Source organism: Ranitomeya variabilis, chromosome 7 (assembly GCF_051348905.1).
Source record: "Ranitomeya variabilis isolate aRanVar5 chromosome 7, aRanVar5.hap1, whole genome shotgun sequence".
NCBI lineage: Eukaryota > Metazoa > Chordata > Amphibia > Anura > Dendrobatidae > Ranitomeya > Ranitomeya variabilis.
The window spans coordinates 128722364-128743730 of NC_135238.1; the positions used below are offsets into that span (position 1 = coordinate 128722364).

At 41.5% G+C, this 21367-nt stretch overlaps 1 protein-coding gene across 1 annotated transcript; it reads right to left on the bottom strand.

Moving 5' to 3' along the window:
• Positions 1 to 394: 394 nt before the first annotated feature.
• On the bottom strand, positions 395 to 4677 carry LOC143785493 (gamma-crystallin 2-like). The gene is made up of 3 exons (XM_077274390.1): positions 4585 to 4677; positions 4037 to 4279; positions 395 to 723 (listed from the first exon to the last, which is right to left on the bottom strand). The coding sequence occupies exons 1-3, from the start codon at positions 4657 to 4659 to the stop codon at positions 448 to 450; spliced, it is 594 nt and encodes a 197-aa protein (XP_077130505.1). The 5' UTR covers positions 4660 to 4677; the 3' UTR covers positions 395 to 447.
• Between the last annotated feature and the right edge of the window lie 16690 nt (positions 4678 to 21367).

Below are 21367 nucleotides of genomic sequence, written 5' to 3' on the forward strand. Positions count from 1 at the left end.
CGTAAAATGTCAAAAAACACAGATTTTTTTTTATTCTTTCCCATAAAGAGTTAATTAAAGTTAGATATTAGGCTGTATATACCCCAAAATGGTACCACTGAGAAATATTACTCAATCCCATAACAGAATAAGCCCTTTGACAAAATTATCTGCAAAAAAATAAATAAAAGGTTATGGCTCTTGGAATGTAAAAAGAAAAAAAATGAACAAAATCTAGACATTAAGGGTAAATTAGATCTTGCCCTTATGAGGCTAAGTGGCTAGTGTGTAAAACTTAATTTCCAATTAGATTCCAATATAAATCATTACAAAAAAATTGAAAGAATAAGACCAGACATTATCTACCAGCCAATGCTGAATTACCGTATCCGAAAAAAAAGAAGAAAAGCAAACATTATTTTTATGCATTTTATTGTAAGTTAAAATAGAAAGAATATTGGCACACATTTAGTGCAGATCCTGAACCCTTCTAAAGGAGCCAACCCTTGAATTCACAGCCCCCCAATCAGAGTATCTCCTGTACTCTCCAGGTCTGAGGTAATACTGATGCCCTCTATAACTGGGCAATTCATAGAAGATCCAGTGTCCCTCGAGCACATTGCATGAGCAGATGTCATGGTATTTAAATTCTTCATAAACTTGTGGGCAATCTTCAATGTATTCCACTGTGTGGCCCCGGAAGTCTTCTCTCTCGTAGATTCTAATGCGGAAAGTTCCACGATGCTGAAAATAAAAATGGCCACCTCGTTATTTTATTCATTATGTTTAAATGCTACGTGCTGTACTTGTAAAATATTTTTCTAAGTGCAGTTTCTCTGCCAACATAAAGATATGAAACGAATCAATTTAGTAAAATTATTATTACAATATGTCAATGTCAACCAGCACATCATCTGATTTAATCAAGTAGAATCCTGCAGAAGCTGTACAAATAAAACATAGTGAGACTTAAGATTTGTGCACATGGCATCTTTTTTGGGGTGGATTCTGCTTAAAATCTGCCTAAGAAGGAGCCTCAAAAAAACATTGTGTGCATCAATGTAAAATGAAATTGCTGTGCACATGTTCAGACTTTTCTACTTCTTTTTAGTACTTCAGGGTTCAGAAACGGTGAAGTGGTTAAAAGAAGCAACATGTTTATATTTTGGGAGGCTTTGTTTTGAAGCTGCCCACCTTTTTTAACTGAAAGTATAGGAAAAAGATGCCAGCTGTGAACCTGCAGCCTTGCCTAGGAAAGACATTGTATGCACATACTCTAAATCAGCATTCATGAAGCAAGAACTACAACCTCTGAAGTGGAAGAATAGTCATCAGATACAAAAAGTAATAACCAATAAAAAGGAAAACAAAAGCTTGAACTGACACATAGCTGGTTTAAAATCTTGGTAAACTGCAAAATATAAGTGCTGGTAATAATAAAATAGTAAAACGCTAAAAAGGACAACTTTATAAAAGTATAGCAGAGGTGCCATAAAATTTTATCAAATTGTAGTACCATCTATCTACCTTCCCAGTTCTGAACTCTTAAGGTACGTGACTACAACGACTTTTTGGTGGGTTTTTAACGCTGTGTATAAAAAACGCAGCCTCTTACAGTTTCAGCAAAGTGGATGGGATTTATAGAAATTTCATGCCCACGGAGCTTCTTTTTTTGCTCAGCATAAACTGACCTGTGGTGCTTGTTTTAAATCCACATGTTACTTTCTCCTACAGGTAAAATCCACAGGTAAAAAATGTACATGTGTTTCCATTGCAGAAAAGCACCAAAAACACATGTAATCCATGCATGATTACATCAATAAAGTTTTGTCTAACCCAAATTCTAGGAAGTATAAAAAACAAAGCAGCTTTATTTAACCCCTTAACAACCGCCAATATACATTTTAACAGCGGCAGTTAAAGATACTTAAACAACTGCGCGCCGCTTTTTAACAACCCTGAGGAATAAGTGTATAGAGCCCCCCAAAGTCAGAATTTCTCTGGGGTCTTGGCTACCAAGGGTAGCTGGGACCCCAGAGAACATGACTAGAGTCGGTTTTAACGACCCCCGGTGTTGCAATCGCCGTTATTAACAGTATAACAGCGACCACAAAAAAAGTCTGATTTTCCACTTGATTTCTCTTTCCACTGATGTGATCGCACATCAGAGGAGAGAGAAACAGGGTCCCCCAATCTCCCCCGCAGTGTACCTGCTAAGATCTGCCAGCCGGCACCTGGCAACAATAGGAAATTTTTCCTATTGGTTCATTGTGATCACTGTGATAGACCCTATCACAGTGATCAAAATAAAAAAAATAGTAAATCACCCCCTTAGTTAGGTAAAAGTAATAACATAAGAAAATTTATTTATTTCCATTAGGGTTAGAGTTGGGCTAAAGTGAGTTGCGCTAAAGTGGGTTGGGCTAAAGTGGGTTGGGCTTGGGCTAAAGTTAGGGTTGGGCTAAAGTGAGTTGGGATAAAGTTAGGGTTAGGGCTGGGCTAAAGTGAGTTGGGCTAAAGTTAGGGTTAGGGTTCGGTCAAAATTAGTTGGGCTAAAGCTAGGGTTAGGGTAGGGCTAAAGTGAGGTGGGCTAAAGCTAGGGTTAGGATTGGGCTAAAGTGAGTTGGGCTAAAGTTAGGGTTAGGGTTGGGTTAAAGTGAGTTGGGTTGTGCTTGGGTTAGGGTTGTGTTGGAGTAAGGATTGGAGTTAGAATTGGGGGGTTTCCACTGTTTAGGTACATCAGGGGGTCTCCAAATGCGACATGGCGCTACCATTGATTCCAGCCAATTTTGTGTTCAAAAAGTCAAGCGGTGCATCCTACCTTCTGAGCCCTGCCATGCACCCAAACAGTGGCTTTTACACACATATGGGGTATCGGCATACTCAGGAGAAATTGCACAACAAATTTTGTGGTCCATTTTCTCCTGATACCTTTGTAAAAATATAAAAAAATTGGTTCCAAAGCAAATTTTTTGTGAAACAAAATGTTAATTTTTCCTTCCACATTGCTTTAGTTCTTGTGAAACACCTGAAGGGTTAATAAAGTTCTTGAATTTGGTTTTGAGCACCTTGAGGGGTGCAGTTTTTAGAACGGTGTCATGTTTGGGTATTTTCTGTTATATTGACCCCAATAGTCACTTCAATATGAGGTGGTCCTTAAAAAAAGGTTTTGTAAATTTTATAGGAAAAATGAGAAATCGCTGGTCAACTTTTAACCCTTATAACTTCCTAACAAAAAAAAGTTTTTCCAAAATTGCGCTGATGTAAAGTATACATGTGGGAAATGTTATTTATTAAGTATTTTGTGTGACATATTTTTCTTATTTAAGGGCATAAAAATTCAAAGTTTAAAATTGCTAAATTTTCAAAACTTTTGCCATATTTCCATTTTTTTTCATAAATAAACGCAAGTCATATCAAAGAAATTTTACCACTAACATAAAGTACAATATGTCATGAAAAAACAGTCTCAGAATCAGTGGGATCTGTTAAAGCGTTCCAGAGTTATAACCACATAAAGTGATAGAGGTCAGAATTGTAAAAATTGGCTTGGCCATTAAGTACCAAATTGGCTGTCACTAAGGGGTTAAAGCATGACTCATCAACAAGAGATAAAAACCACAGCATCAAAAATGTGATAAAAATGTGTGTAAAAACAACACACACTCAAGACACAATGAAAAAATGGAAGTAACCTAATGTACATAATAGGTGGATAAATGGTGCAAAAAATCTGCAACATCAGAAACTCATCAAAAGCTCATTGTGGGAATGTAGTCTTAGACTGTGTAAGTATTATCCAACAATGTAAAATGTGTCATAACAACCTCACTTGAGCCCCGGGAATGCTAGTGCCGACACCACTAGAATGGTGCTGACACTGGAGAAGAGCCTAAGTGTTTTTATTTTAACTGGGCCGCACATGTGGAATGAGAAGGGTTGCACTAGTAGTAGACAACCCCTTTAACTTAATTATGTGATATGATCATGAAAAATAAAAAACAAAAATATATTTTATAATATGACATTGTATTAATTGGTTGCTAAGATTCCATACCTGAGGAATAATACGACAAGAGCTGATGGAGTCATTGAAGCCCATCCAGTGCTGGAAATCAGGATATTCTCCCCTTCTTAAAAAGTACTGGTGCCCCTGATTGTTGGCACGTTCATACACCATCCAGTTTCCAGTTTCCACTTTGATAGAGTTACAGCGGCTGAAATGGGAGTGAAGATCTGTGTTGTCAGAGTTGCACTCATAGGAGCGACCCTGGAAGTTCTTGTCTTCATAAAAGATGATCTGTAAAGCAACTTACATGTTTAATATCAAAACTTTGTAATTTAGACATCAGAAACAAACAATATGAAGCAAGAAACAAATGTTAGATGTATTATTTATGTAAGAATTGAAGTACGGTATGTAAGAACCAATGTAATACTTTTCCAGCCTCTCTGGTGTTTTCTCATATGCTTCTACTGTGAAGTGTGACAAATGTAACAATAAGTTGAAATACATAGAAAATACTTTTGTTGTAGCATTGGATTGATTAAGAAAATGATGAGTTCAGTTGCAATACATAAGATATTTTGGAGTGCTTAAAGTACCTTTCCCATTGTAGCTGTTGAATAGACACTGGATCTCTGAAATGAAGAGTCCCAGCTCCTATTTATATACGTCATTCATAGCCGGTCCTGCTGCTGCTTAACAAAAGATATCTGAGCTTTAGATTCAAAAACAGTGAGCATAGCGCTTTTCAGTCTCTATACACTAGTGCTGGGTAGACTGCATTGCTTTGTGTACATCGATCCGCAGCTTGTTTTTCTTTGTCTATGTTTCTCACAGACAGGCAATTATTAGGGATTGTATCTGTGTGACATATATAAAATTGTAAAGTATGCAGTATTCTATAGCAATTAAATGGGATTGGAAAATAGTAAAACATTTGTGCGTAAAAATGGTATAGAAGAAAAACAGGCTGGAAAAACTAGGATGCCTTGGAATATTGGTGTCTACATTACTTGTGAAAAACCATTTCAAAAGCAAAAATGCTTACAGAATGATGTGACTACAAAAAGAAAAACAGAGAAAATGTTAACATTTGTTGAAATAGTTTGAAGAATCCCAGAATCAATGTAATATTAATTATTTTACTCATGTAATGGTTTATTCTTTGTTATCTGTGTGTTGTTCGCAGGGGCAGATACTAATAGCGAAGGTCCCCTCTGCAAAATGTGTCTGCATCTTCCTTTCTATCCCAAACAGTAGCATTGCAAAACGTTTTGGTCCATACAAAAGACCTTCGTCAGTTGTGTACTGAGGGTTGTGACAAATACTATGGCCAACCACAGGATAGCCCTATGGTGAATGCAAAGAGGCTATGTTGTAGACAGATATACTAGATATATACTTCATAGCCTCTTGGCATTCACCATAGTGCTATGTGGTTGGCCATAGTATTTGTATTAAAACCCTCAGTACACAACTGACGAAGGTCTTTTGTATGGACCAAAACGTTTTGTAATGCTACTGTTTGGGATAGAATAAAAATCACCAACAATGTTTACATTAAGTTGAGTGCCGGGTTCTATTTTTATTCATTACGGTTTGGGAACCTACCTGAGCACCATTAGTCAGCTGTGCACACGTTTTCTCTGCACAATTGCATCTTCCTTTGTCATCCCCACCTGCATAAGCACAGATATGTATACGTGCAGTATACATGTGTATATGGATATTCATGTTCAATGCATAAATGCACATATAAAATTCCCACATGCAGATACATTATTCATGCATATACACATCTCAAAGGAGAAGAATCTCAGTAGTGAGCTGAGTCCTGTGACAAGAAATTACACAGTGCACACAGCAACACAACATAGAGAAGCCAAAGTGACGCCATAAATAGTTACTAGCAGAACCTCCAACCCCACAGACCTTGTAGAGTATGGGGCATGCTCTTCCCTGGTTATTCCCTATTACATTTGTTACAAAGAGTTTAATTAATATGTATTTTACTTATTTATGTATAACCATTAATTTCCACAATGCTTTACAGACATTATCATCACTGTCCCTATTGAGTCTCACCATCTACATTTCCTATTAGCATGTCCACTGAGTGTGGGAATAAACCAGAGAACCTGGAGGAAAGTCACGCAAACATGGGGAAAACATACAAACTCCTTAAAAATGTTGTTGGTGGAGGGATTTGAACCCAGGATCCGCTGTTAGTGTTAATGCACAGTGCAAATCAATGAGCCACGCAGTCTCACATAATATAGTAAGTATTCTCTTTGATTATAATAATCACATTCCTAATTATCAACTGATAACCTAAAATACATACTGCACAAAACCCTCAAATTGTATGCAATTAGCTCTCACGAAAAGAATGAAACCAAATTGCAAGCACAACATAGGAGAGGTAGCTTGCTATTTGGAAATATTTGATTCCTTAGTAAATTGTGCAATATGACTACAAGTAAATACGAAGCTAAAAATGAATCTACAGACTATTTATAAGCAAAATTAGCGCAAGTAATAGATGTGCCTTTTCTGGAGCTGCTATTTTTACGCTGGGGAGGGTCAAAACCTATGGATCCTTCCCAGTCTAAAAATACCAGTCCTAGCTGTCTGCTTTAGCTTGGCTGGTTGTCAAAAATGGGGGGACCCCACTCGGCATTTTTAAATTATTTAAATAATTTTACAAAAGAGGTCTGGGATCCCTCTAGTTTTGATGAGCAGCCAAGATAAAGCTAACAACTGAAGGCAGCAGCATGCAGCTGTCAGCTTCACTAGTACTGTTATCAAAAATAGGGCAGACCCCAAGTCTTTTTTTCTTTAATTATTTTTTTTAAAATATTGTGCTGCAGCTTACTGTACATGTATTTTTTTCATAAATAAAAATTGAAAAAGGAGTTACCCTTATTTTTTCTAAACAGCTGAGGGAAAGCCGACAGCTGGGGCCTGGTGTTCTTATTCTGGTAGCAAGCCAATATCCATGAAGCTTAAATAAAGAAAAAACGGCTAAAAAGCCGCAGCCAGCTCACCAACCAGACCAATGGCACGTAGCAAAGGAGTCCGTCCTGACCCAGACGTAGAACATCAGCAGCAAGTCCAAAACATGTAGATACTCCAGCTTCGATGAAATTGGTAAAGTCTTTATTAATCCAAAGTGGTTAAAATATGATCCTTACAATCAGTGGACCACATAGGTGCTGTATAAAGAAATCTTAGCAACGCGTTTCGACCTTAACGGTCTTACTCATGCTTAAGTCAAAGCAGGAATGACATTACATATATAGAGCTCATGGTTAATTAATTAATGTATTCCACAAATCCCGGTATGGAAGACACATCGCCCCCCCAAATGATGAGGGTGTCATCGATGTATCTGCCATACCAGGAGATGTGTTCAACATATGGATTCTCCTCAGAATATATGAATTTTTGTTCCCAATAAGCCATTGTTAAATTGGCTAGGGACGGTGAGTATTTCGCCCCCATGGGAACTCCTGACTTCTGTGCATAGATTTCACCATTAAAGGAAAAGATGTTATGCTTTATAAGAAAGAATGTTATTTTCAATGCATAGTTGATAAGATCCTGTGAGTATTGACCATAGTCCCTTAGATGAAACTCTAATGCTTTCATAGCTAGCTCATGTGGTATACTAGTGTATAATGACACCACATCACAGCTAAGCCAGGTATGATTACTTTCCCATTTCCAATTTTTAAACCGTCTCAGAACCTCTCTGGAGTCCTTTATATATCCTGGCATTTTCATGACTATTGGTTGCAGCAACGAGTCTACCCACTCACAGAGGTGTTCTGACATAGATCCAATTCCTGAGACTATCGGACGCATTGCCGGCAACCCTGTACATTTGTGTACTTTCGGCAAACCGTACATTATGGGAAGCTTGGGAGATTCTACATAGAGATATTCAGCCTGTTTATTATTAATAACTGCTAAGTATAATCCCTCCTGTATTAGCTCCGCAATATTAATGTTGTATTCTTTGGTTGGATTGTTTTTAAGTGCCTCATAAGTGGATCTATCTGATAGTAATTCATGCATTTTGTCTACATAGTCATTCTTATCCAGAATGACTATGAGACCCCCCTTGTCACTCCTTTTTATAACAATGTTCTCCATAGATTTTAATTCTTCTCTTGGAACCATATCCTTCGCCACATAATTCCCAAGAGAGATTAGCCAAAGTTGCACAAGTTTTCAGAGGCACAGAATTGGATTCAGCAGGTGGGGGAGATTTCGTCGCACACCTAAATGAATCTGAGAAACTTATGAAAACAGAAACAAAGGTGTGGTGGAACCTTACCACCTTACAAAATTATGTGGCGAAGGATATGGTTCCAAGAGGCCTAAGAATTAAAAAAAACTCCACTATCTCTTATTCAGAAGAATTCAATAAAGAGTGGAACCAGATTCTCACCAATTGCTCTCTGAATCTCATGAAACTTATAATAAAGAATGAGGAAATTAAGCTGAAAGAAATTCAGGAGAATGTGGAAAAAACAAAAAATAATTTGGAAGATTATAAATCATTACCACATTTTGAATCATCTCTTGAGAAAATTAAAAATAATGTCGGCATTTTGGAAGATGAGATTATGGACCGCAAAAAACGAAAATTTGAGAGAGATCTCAAGGATTATTCTACGGGTAATGTGTACGAATGGGGCCGGTGGGAAAGAAATTACAAATCACCGAAGTCCATATTGCGAAACAGCCATGCTCGTTACAAACCAGCTAATAGACCTCAGGTGAATTTCTCCTCAACAGAACTTGATTCCTCTGACACCAATGAGAGTGCATCAGATATTTCAGTATTGAGTAACACAATGGAAAATAGAAAAAGACATGAAAAATTGTCAAAAAACGGAAAAGACGAGGCGGTAGGAAACACAGGAAATCCGCCGGGTATTACAACTCGTTACAAGAAGAAACAGAAATACAAACAATAAATAAAAACAATGTCATTAATTTGTCTACTCAAATATTGACACATGAACAACTTAATGTGTTGGCCTTGGGTCTAAATTTTGTACCAGATCTTGATTTCAATTTATTTATGACTATTTTGGACATCAATAAGTTCATGAGAAATCTCACTATAAAAAAGCATTTCTTCTCAGAAGATACAGCTGACTCTAATTATAATCAAAATTCCAATCCTGTGATAAATGAGTTCGAAAATATGGACTTTAAGGAACAGGTCGCATTGAACTGCTTATTAAAATTATCTAAAGAAAATCTAAACGAATTTGAAGAGGAGCCACAGAATGTATCTAAAACCTTTAAAACTAAAAATCCGTACTTTTACCCTCTACAAACTAGAGCAGAATGCATGGATAAGTTCCAGGAACTACCGTATTTTCCGGCGTATAAGACGACTGGGCGTATAAGACGACCCCCCAACTTTTCCAGTTAAAATGTAAAATCTCCTTAAAAGTCGGGGGTCTTCTTATAAACCGTGTCGTCTTATAGGACCGGTAACTAATGTGCCTTTTGGGGGGGGGGGAGTTGGGCCTGATGATGACGAGGGGGCGTCTCACAGGAAAGTGAGTATCCCCCATTACCTCATTGTATCGCTGCAGCGTGGGGTCTCTGCTGGGAGCGGCGGCTGCTGCTCCTCATTGTGCAGCGTGGGTGCTGTGCTGTGGCGGCTCCTCTTCTTCAGTGTGGGGCCTCTGTGCAGCTGGGCGGCGGCGGCGGCGGCTTATCTTCAGGCAGTCGGGGCTCCTCCGGTATCTCCTTAAAGCCCGGAGGCCCTGCCGGCAACTCCATCGGTGCAATGCAGTGGCCTTCAGGAACATGGCCGCTGCTCAGATTCAGATCTCGTCCCGAGATCTCGGGAGACGAGATCTGAATCTGAGCAGCGGCCATTTTCCCGGAGACAGCTCCATTGCTGCTATGCGGTGGCCCGGCCGCTGGGGGCTGCGCATGCTCAGATTCAGATCTCTGAATCTGAGCAGCGGCCATGTTCCCGGAGGCCACTGCATTGCACCGATGGAGTTGCCGGCAGGGCCTCCGGGCTTTAAGGAGATACCGGAGGAGCCCCGACTGCCTGAAGATAAGCCGCCGCCGCCGCCCAGCAGCATTGAGGCCCCACACTGAAGAAGAGGAGCCGCCGCCCCACGCACAGCACAGCAGCCGCCGCCGCTCCCAGCAGAGACCCCACGCTGCAATGATACAATGAGGTAATGGGGGATACTCACTTTCCTGTGAGACGCCCCCTCGTCGTCATCAGGCCCACTCCCCCCCCACCCACCATATACACCCGGCAATGCGATACCCGGCGTATAAGACGACCCCCGACTTTTAAGATGATTTTCAGGGGTTAAAAAGTCGTCTTATACGCCGGAAAATACGGTAGTTGAAAAAGACTTGAAAGAACTAAAACTAAATCCCAACAAAGCAGCACGGAGAAATTTATCTCATAGACAACGTAAAGCCCTGGAAGAATTAAAATCTATGGAGAACATTGTTATAAAAAGGAGTGACAAGGGGGGACTCATAGTCATTCTGGATAAGAATGACTATGTAGACAAAATGCATGAATTACTATCAGATAGATCCACTTATGAGGCACTTAAAAACAATCCAACCAAAGAATACAACATTAATATTGCGGAGCTAATACAGGAGGGATTATACTTAGCAGTTATTAATAATAAACAGGCTGAATATCTCTATGTAGAATCTCCCAAGCTTCCCATAATGTACGGTTTGCCGAAAGTACACAAATGTACAGGGTTGCCGGCAATGCGTCCGATAGTCTCAGGAATTGGATCTATGTCAGAACACCTCTGTGAGTGGGTAGACTCGTTGCTGCAACCAATAGTCATGAAAATGCCAGGATATATAAAGGACTCCAGAGAGGTTCTGAGACGGTTTAAAAATTGGAAATGGGAAAGTAATCATACCTGGCTTAGCTGTGATGTGGTGTCATTATACACTAGTATACCACATGAGCTAGCTATGAAAGCATTAGAGTTTCATCTAAGGGACTATGGTCAATACTCACAGGATCTTATCAACTATGCATTGAAAATAACATTCTTTCTTATAAAGCATAACATCTTTTCGTTTATTGGTGAAATCTATGCACAGAAGTCAGGAGTTCCCATGGGGGCGAAATACTCACCGTCCCTAGCCAATTTAACAATGGCTTATTGGGAACAAAAACTCATATATTCTGAGGAGAATCCATATGTTGAACACATCTCCTGGTATGGCAGATACATCGATGACACCCTCATCATTTGGGGGGGCGATGTGTCTGCCATACCGGGATTTGTGGAATACATTAATTCTAATGAATTTGGTTTAAAATTCACATTTGTGTTTAATCAGAAAATTATTTCATTCTTAGATCTGGAATTATGTGGAGTTACTGGGGAATATGTCATTAGTCGTACTCATACTAAACCCATTAGTGGTAATACAATTCTACACGCGAATAGCAGCCACCCAGCCCACACCATCAAATCCATACCTGTGGGGGAACTTACTAGGTTAAAACGCAATTGCAGTCAAGAAAAGGATAAATTAAATGAGTTTCAAAAATTAAAAAATAAACTAAAAATTCGAAATTATCCAAACTGGACATTAGAGAGAGCCACAAATATAGTGGAACATAAATGTAGAGAAGATATGCTGGTATCCAGTACACTAAAAAATGCGGAAAATAATACACTTGCTAGAAAACCATATCTATGTCTACAATTTTCCCCTCAATTTAATCAAATTAAAAAAATCATAAATAAAAGATTACCCATTTTATACGAGGACAGCATGCTAACGCAGATATTAAGTAATGGAATAAACATAGTAGCCAGAAGAGCATGCGCAATTGGTGACACAATTGCCCCTAATTCGGTTATGTCCAAATCAATATCTGGATCTGAAACATGGCTGAGCTGTAAAGGTTTTTTTAAATGCGGTACCGCTGCCTGTAGTACGTGCATTCATGCACAAGTTAGTAAAACTTTCCAAAACACAGAAAAAAACAAAAATTATATTATCAACAGCTTTATAAACTGCCATACGAAAAATGTTGTCTACAAAATAGATTGCACAACATGCCATGTTTCGTATGTAGGGTGCACATCACGAAAATTAAAAACTCGTATAGCGGAGCATCTTAGGGATATAAACAATTGTGACATTCCAAATAGAAATGTATCCATGGCAGCAAGACACTTCCATACAGTGCACAATGGCAATACTACTACCTTTAGAGTGCATGGCATAGAAAAAATATATTTTCCTAAACGGGGGGGAGATATGAAAATATGAAAAGACGCATACTTACGCGAGAGGCTTTTTGGATATATAATTTAAACACTCGCTTCCCATTAGGATTAAATAAAAGAAACAAAATTTTATACCATTATTAACTATGTATAGTTATTATTTGTTTCTATTTTTATATATGTACAATTTTAGGGATTTCTTTGTATTATAAGTTAATTAAGTTTGGATATCTGCAGGACCTAGAAGGTAGATCATGTGACTTTTAAGGGGCGGGTCTTAAACCATGAGCTCAATATATGTAATGTCATTCCTGCTTTGACTTAAGCATGAGTAAGACCGTTAATGTCGAAACGCGTTGCTAAGATTTCTTTATACAGCACCTATGTGGTCCACTGATTGTAAGGATCATATTTTAACCACTTTGGATTAATAAAGACTTTACCAATTTTATCGAAGCTGGAGTATCTACATGTTTTGGACTTGCTATCCATGAAGCTTCCCAGGCTATTAATATCAGCTCACAGCTGTCTGCCTAGTCTTTACTGATTAGTAAAGGAGGGGCCCCAAAAAATGACATTGTGTCCCGCTATATTACTAACCAGCAATGGCTAAACAGACTGCTGCAGGCTGATATTAATAGGCTGTGAGGGGCAATGGATAATGACCCCACAGACTAAAAACACCAACCCTCAGCCACCCTAGAAATTATGCATCCATTAGATGCGCCAAATCTGGTGCTTAGCCTCAGCTCTTCGCACTTTCACTCATTTCATGCGGTGGCAAGTGTGGCAATAATTTTGAGGGTTGAAGTCAGCTGTTTTATGTCTGCTGACATCAAGTTGAGGAGTTAGCAATGGAGAGGTGTCTATAAGACATCCCCATTAATAACAATCTTGTAAAAATTAAATACAGACACACACATGAAAAAGTCCTTTAATTGAACAAAACACGCATAAAAAAAATCCTCTACTACAAATAAACTCTCCCCACTCTTTTTTACACTTTATTACTGTAAAATTAAAATTAATGAAGCACCATATTCCTCACCTGTGCAACGACAATCCATTTGTCCCATGAAGAGGCCAACTCTGCTTTATCTGGATGGTATGGCTGAGTGGTCGCCTGATGCTTCAGATGCTTCAGGTGCTTCACAGAAGTTTATAACATTGAGCCATGAAAATAAAAAAAATACATTTTCCACACAAATATGTTTCTAGCCCCAAATGTTGCACTTTCATAAGGGTAACAGGAGAAATTGCACCATACAGTTTGTAGTGCAATTTCTCTTGAGTATGCCGTTACCCCATATGAGGGAGAAAACTACTGTTTGGGTGCACAGCAGGGCTCGGAAGGGAAGGAGCGTCATTTGACTTTTTGAATGAAAAATTTCCTGAATCATTAGCGGTCGTCATGTCCCATTTGGAGAAACACTGATGTGCCTAAACAGTGGAAATCTCCACAAGGGACCCAATTTTGGAAACTAGACCCCTCAAGGAATGTAATAAGATGCGTCGTGAGCACCTTGAACTCCCAGAAGATTCACAGAAGTTTATAACGTTGAGCTGTGCAAATAAAAAAAAATCACATTTTCCCCACGAAAATTTTATTTTGGCCCCAAATTTTGCATTTTCATAAATGTAACAAGAGTAATTGCAATTTGTTGTGAAAATTCTTCCAAGTAAACTGATATACCATATGTGGAGGAATACTACTTTTGAGACAGTGCAAAGCTCAGAATGGTAGAGACGTCATATTGGAGTCCAGATCTTGCTGGAATGGTTTGAGGGTGCCATGTCACATTGGCAGAGCCCCTGAAGTGCGAGAACAACAGAAATCCCCAATATATCAAATCATTTTACAAACGACACTCCCCAGTGAATTCATCTAGGGGTGCAGTGATCATATTGACATCATGTGCCTCACAGAATTTTATACCATTGAGCAATGAAGAAAGAATAAATTACAAGTTACCACTAAAATGTTGTTTAGCACCAAGTTCTAATTTTTCTAATGGGTTAATAGAATTTTTTTTTTACAGCGCGTAAAATGCGCGCGTGTCCTGCCTCCCGTGACGTCACGGCTTGTGATTGGTCGCGTCGCCCATGTGACCGCGACGCAACCAATCACAACGCCGGAACGTAATTTTAAAATCCTGAAGGACCTAAAATTACGTCACGGCTTGCTGTGATTGGTCGCGTCGCGGTCACATGGGCGGCGCGCGACCAATCACAAGCCGGGACTTCAAGTAAGGAAGTTAAAGCGCGAATTTTAAGCAAACAACGCTGCCGGTTCCCTCGGTAAGGTGCAGGCTGCGTCGGAGAGGTGAGTATAGCAATATTTTTTATTTTAATTCTTTATTTTACACATTAATGTTGTTTCGATACCGATACCCGATACCACAAAAGTATCGGATCTCGGTATCGGAATTCCGATACAGCAAATATCGGCCGATACCCGATACTTGCGGTATCGGAATGCTCAACACTAGTCACCAGTATGTTATGCCCAGCCCGTGCTTCTGGAGACATGCACCCATAAGTTAGGCTTCATCGCTTCATGAATGCCAAACATGTGGACGCTATATGTGGTTTAAGTACACTGTGGGCTCAGAAAGGAAGGAGACATTTGGATTTGGGAGCACAGAATTTGTTGAATTTCTTTTGAGGGTGAGGAGCCATTTTGCTTTTCCAGGGCATTTGTACTTCCACTAACGAGGAAGCCCCCTGTATTTCCGACAGACCTGAGCTGAGACTTGCTTTTTTTGGAGGGTCCATCTAAATCCCCTCCAATTCTTAATGTGATCTTTGGGAAGCAGAAGGAAAAAATCAACAGCAGGTGAAGAATGTTTTTTTTTTATTTTTTACGCCATTCCTCGTGCAGTAGAATTGATTCAGCAACTTGATTCTTCGGGTTAGTGCACTTAGAGCGATATCAGATTTATAGTGGGTTTTATGTTTGGCTGCTGTCACACACTAAAAGTGGGTTTCCACTGGTTTTGAGTACACGTGCAGAGGTAAATATGGTCTTATGATTATGCCATAGTGAGGTCGTGCCTGGCAATATTGCAGTACTTCATAGATTCAGGTGCCTTGCAAGAAATAGTGTTTTTTGGCCGCATTAATGATTTAACTAAATTAGGTATATATTATTGTAAAAGCCTTATGGGCGACTTGGATAGGTAGGCATATATTTATGCACATTGGCACTTTAACATTGGGGTTCTTCCTCCCAGGCAATTCATTGGACATATTACCCACAAATTGGTCCAACTATAATGAATGAACAAATCACTTTTGTATTTTATCATTAAGCTTCTATTATTTGGATATCCGTACTGTTACATCAAACCAGTTATTGGATTGGAGGCATTCCGTATATTGGGAAATTGTATATGTTGAAGGATGTATTCTTTATTTGTTATAAATAAATTTATATGTTTGAACTAAACATTCTGTGGCCTGGTTAATAACATTGAGGGCCCTTTTGTGAACTATTGTGTTGAATGTGTTCTTTGAGATTCAATTTTTTGGACTAATATGTATAAAAGAAACAGAAGGGATGCCTTTGCAATACTTAGACACATGAGCATTTAAAAATTATTTTAATTATAGTATTTTTAGTCAAGGGTTGAACTATATCCATTACATTCATAGCAACTGCTATGGGCTCCAGGATCGTAGGGGTCTAGGATTTAAAAAAAGGCTTGCTGCTGCTCTGTGTCCTCACTGATTACTAAGAACAGGGACAGACAAATGCATTTATTGATATAATTTTAGAAACTATACACAGCATCAAGCCAACAATTCTCTTTTTTTCTGTGTTTTGTGCCTCTGTGTCATCTATGGCCATCTGCAGATCACAATGCAGGTGGAGGAATAACTAGTGTTATTTTATATGGGAAAAAGCATGTAAAAAAGAGAAGAAGCAGTTAATTTGAGAAATGCAGTTTACAGTAGTCACCATTAGGGTTGAGCGACTTTTACTTTTTCAGGATCGAGTCGGGTTTCGCGAAACCCGACTTTGTCAAAAGTCGGGTCAGGTGAAATCGGCCGATTATTTCGAAATGTCGGGGATCCGACCGAAACACGAAACCCAATGCAAGTCAATGGAGAATCAAAGTCGGCAGTGAGTGGAGGACAGGAAAACACCAACAGAGCCCATTTTAATGCCAAAAACATCAATTCTTGCTACTTAAGCTTGTCAATCTTAATTTACTTTATAATAATAGTTAGCCATTGAAAATTTGGGGGTCATTCGGCAACAGTTTTGAGGGGAGTAGGGCTGGCTCAAGTTTTTCGTGGGCCCAGGAAACGCGGACTACGTCACGGCGGTGGAGCAGGGAGAGGTTAGTATTTCAACTTTGCAAGTGCTGTGATCCTGAGCAAGCAGGGGGGGGCACACGTTCACATTGCCACTGGCACAGGGCCCCTCAAAGTACGGCATTGTGATTGACGGCAGGGGCGCCTCCCACCGGCAGAGACACTTTTGCGTACTATGAGGGGCCCTGTGCCAGTGACGTCGCCAACGAATATGCCCCCCCACCTGTTGAAGGAACCTGCACTTTCATCTGCACCTTCCTCTTTGTCCCCATGTAAGGTGGTATAGTATGTGGGAAGGGGAACCAGACTTTCTGCAGGGTCAGATACTGGCTATGTAGAGTGCAAGGGGAATGTAGTGGTCTGGGTCAATGTACCGGCAGACTCATCTAGCAGTGGCTGGGCAATGGGCAGGATGAGGAGGAAACACAGTTATAGGCCCAAAGAATAAAGTAGGCTCAATGCAGTTCAAAATTGGTAACAGGAGTAAACAGGCAGCACTGCTTTGTTCAGTGGAGGAGAACAGCAAGGAGCGGCAGACACCATTAGTAGGCCCAACCAAACCAGAAGGCCAAATGCAGTTTTAAAATTCCTATAGGCCGAAAGCCTGAAGATTGAAGCTCAGGAGAAAAACACAGGAGAATACCAAGGAGTGGCAGACACCGTTAGTAGGCCCAACCAAAGTAGTAGGCCAAATGCACTTTAATATGTGATATCAGCTGCAAATTGAGGCTCTGCTTTGTGCAGTGAATGACAGCTGTATTGAGTGGCGCAGACAGACACAGGTTGTAGGCCTAAATTAAAAAAGTTGGCTCAATGCAGTTTAAAATTGGTTACAGGGGTACACAGGTGGCAGAGCGTTGTTAAGCGGAGTACGATTGTCAGGACTGGAGTGGCCCAGACAGACTTACTGGGCCTAAAATAAAAAAGTTGTCTCAATGCAGTTTAAAATGGGTAACAGGGCTACACAGGCAGCACTGGTTTGGTCAGCGGAGGACGATTGCTAGGAGTGGCGCAGACAGACTTACTAGGCCTAAAATAAAAAAGTAGGCTCAATGCAGTTCAAAATGGGAAACGGGTACACAGGCAGCATTGTTTTGGTCAGCGGAGGATGATTAGTAGGAGTGGTGCAGACAGACTTACTAGGCCTAAAATAAAAAAGTTGGCTCAATGCAGTTCTAAACTGGTAACAAGAGTAAACTGGTGGCACTGCTTTGTTCGGTGGAGGACAACTGGAATAAGTGGCTGACACAGTACGTTGGCCTAAATAGTAAAGCGTGCTAAATGCCTGCAAAAAAAATGTTCGTAAATAAACAGGTGGCAAAGCAACGTACAGGGGTGGGTTCCTCTGCTGAGTACCAGATAGTGGTAGTTCGCGCACAGTATTCACAGGTGAAAATGGAGGGCATGGTCCCTGTATATATTTACTATCATCTCTCAATTTGTATTGGCAGTGCCATTGAAGGATTTAACAGCACCGACTAAACGGTGGTGGAGCACTGTTTGAGCTGGGGGGGGGGAAACTCTCTCGTGGGCGGAGGTACTGGCCCAGGGCCCCTCATATTACGACGGTGTGTCTGACATTGGGTGTCCACCCCCACCGCCAGAGACACTTAATTGTACTATGAGGGACCCTGTGCCAGTGCCGTCGGCCAAAAGTGGGCACACCCACCTGTCCAGACAAACGGCACTCGCACGGGTGCTTGCGCCAAGTGGTGACCACGGGCCCGTGGGGGGAGTCAGCCCATTTAGGGAGGTGTTAAAAATGGCCTATGGTGGACATTCAGCAGCAGCAAATGGAGGAATTGGAGCAGTCAGTAAGAGGAGTCCAAAAGCAAGACCTTTTAAAAGGAAAGCTATGTGTCAGCAGGGGAAGGTGGGGCAAAAGAATTTGAAATCCATGATTGGTTCATTTTAATGAAGGTTAGATCATCTACATTTTGGGTAGCCAGACGTGTCCTTTTTTCGGTCAGTATTGAACCAGCAGCACTGAAGAATCTTTCTGATAGCACACTGGCAGCAGGGCAAGCGAGCTCCTGTAATGCATATTCTGCCAATTCAGGCCAGGTGTCTAGTTTAGATGCCCAGTAATCAAAGGGGAATGACCTGTGAGGGAGAACATCGATAAGGGAGGAAAAGTAGTTTGTAACCATACTGGACAAATGCTGTCTCCTGTCACTTTGAATCGATGCAGCTGTCCCTGTCGTGTCAGCGGTCATTGAAAAATCACTCCACAACCTTGTCATAAAACCCCTCTGTCCAACGCCACTTCGGATTTCTGCACCGCAAGCACCTCTGCCATGTTGCCCCCTACGGCTCGTGTGAGAACCATCACCGCCGCTGTGTGCTGGGAATGCCAGAACCAAATGGTTCTCAAGAGTTGCTTGTTTGGTAGCCAATATTTGCTCTAGGTTCTCATGTGGCATGATATTTTGCAATTTCCCTTTGTAGCGTGGATCCAGTAGGCAGGCCAACCAGTAATCGTCATCGGTCATCATTTTGACAATGCGGGGGTCCCTTTTTAGGATACGCAAGGCATACTCAGCCATGTGGGCCAATGTTCCAGGTGTCAATTCACTGCTTCTGCTGGGTTGAGGAGCACTTTCTTGTAAATCTACATCACAAGTGTCCTGCAAGAAACCTGTACCAGACCTTGCAACGGCACCAGTTTCTATTGCCCCCTGAGAAGCTCCCTCCTCCCATACATATTCATCCCCATCATCCTCCTCCTCATCCTCTTCATCCGCTACCTCGTCCTGGACAGTTCCCTGACCAGACAATGGCTGACTGTCATCAAAGCTTCCCTCCTCCTCGGCTGCAGACGCCTGCTCCTTAATGTGCGTCAAACTTTGCATCAGCAGACGCATAAGTAGGATGCTCATGCTTATGATGGCGTCGTCTGCACTTACCAGCCGTGTGCATTCCTCAAAACACTGAAGGACTTGACAGAGGTCTTGTAGCTTCGACCACTGCACACAAGACAACTCCATGTCTGCCATCCAACTGCCTGCCCGTGTATGCGTATCCTCCCACAAATAAATGACAGCACGCCTCTGTTCACACAGCCTCTGAACCATGTGCAGTGTGGAGTTCCACCTTGTTGCAACATCTATAATTAGGCATTGCTGTGGAAGATTTAGCGATCGCTGATGGTTCAGCATACGGCTGGAGTGTACGGGTGAAAAGCGGATGTGCGAACAAAGTTTTCGCACCTTCAGGAGCAGGGCTGGTAACTCCGGATAATTTTTCAGGAAGCACTGCACCACCAGGTTCAAAGTGTGAGCCAAGCAAGGTATGTGTTTAAGTTGTGAAAGGGCTATGGCAGCCATAAAATTGTACACTGCCCAGCCATGACTCACTTTCTTGCTGCAAGAACTCGGCCAGTACTTCCGCGGTGTGTCTGTTGTCGCCCAAACACTTAATTTCCAACACAGCCTGCTGACGCTTACCACTAGCTGTTCCATAATGAGACACCTCGTGTGCAACACTGGCAGCTGCGGATGGAGTTGCCAGGCGACTGCGCTCTGTGGACGAGCTGTCGCTTCTGGAGGAGGAGGAGGGGTGTCAAACGCCTACTGCCAACTGTTTCCTAGACCGTGGGCTAGGCAGAACTGTCCCACTATGGCTGTCCCCTGTGGACCCTGCATCCACCACATTAACCCAGTGCGCCGTGATGGACACATAACATCCCTGGCCATGCCTACTGGTCCATGCATCTGTGGTGAGGTGCACCTTTCCACTGACAGACTGCCTCAGTGCATGGACAATGCGGTCTTTGACATGCTGGTGGAGGGCTGGGATGGCTTTTCTCGCAAAGAAGTGGCGACTGGTTAGATCATAGCGTGGTACTGCATAGGCCATCAGGTCTTTGAAAGCTTTGCTTTCGACCAACCGGTAGGGCATCATCTCTAACGAGATTAATCTGGCAATGTGGGCGTTCAAACCCTGTGTACGCGGATGAGAGGATGAGTACTTTCTTTTCCTCACGAGAGTCTCTTTTAGGGTGAGCTGGACAGGAGACCTGCAGATGGTGGAACTAGCGGTGGTGGTGGTGGTGGACATGGCGGATTGAGAGACAGTTGGTGATGTTGGCCTACATACAGTGCTTCCTACCAATAACCTTCTGATTCCCTGCCTGCTTTGGCCTTGCGATGATCCCTCCACATTTGCTGCTGGTGGTGTCCGAACCGGTGGGCTTACAGTGAGGGAAGCAATGTAGTGTTGCTGACTACCTTCATTCTGACCAGGTGCACCAACGATACAGGACGTTTGGTAATTAGTCCAGGCTTGCAAGTGTATGCTGGTTAAATGTCTACGCATGCACGTTGTATTTAAATTTAGAAGATTCTTCCCTCTGCTAAAGGTCTTTGAGCATTTCTTACAGATAACTTTTGACTGATCATTGGGATCTTGGTCAAAAAAATGCCACACTGCACTCTTCCTACTATGGAATTCCTTTTCAGGCATTGCACGCTGTGCAACTTTCAGCGGTTGGCCACGCTGTCCTAAAACTGTTTTTGTCACACGTTTTGGGCCTGATACGGGCCTGGCTGATGACAGCTGCGATGTAGATTGGTGTTGCTGCGGATAACCCTCCTCCGCTTGTGAGCTGGTGCCAGCGGCACCCTCTTCCCCCAATGACTGCCAATCTGGGTCAAGAACTGGGTCATCTATTACCTCCTCCTCCACAATGTCATGTGCACCTTCCTCAGTGTCACCGTGTAAGCCGGTGCTATAGCGTTCGGGACAGGGCACCATAGTCTCATCAGGGTCAGATTCTGGC

What these genes read in the sequence shown, in the direction of transcription:
- LOC143785493 (XM_077274390.1), bottom strand. Translation starts at nt 4,659, where the DNA reads ATGACGTATATAAATAGGAGCTGGGACTCTTCATTTCAGAGATCCAGT. An exon ending in CAACAGCTACAATGGGAAAG is followed by an intron (nt 4,280 to 4,584) that starts GTACTTTAAGCA and finishes GTTGCTTTACAG; the next exon opens with ATCATCTTTTATGAAGACAA. An exon ending in CTTGTCGTATTATTCCTCAG is followed by an intron (nt 724 to 4,036) that starts GTATGGAATCTT and finishes TTTTATTTTCAG; the next exon opens with CATCGTGGAACTTTCCGCAT.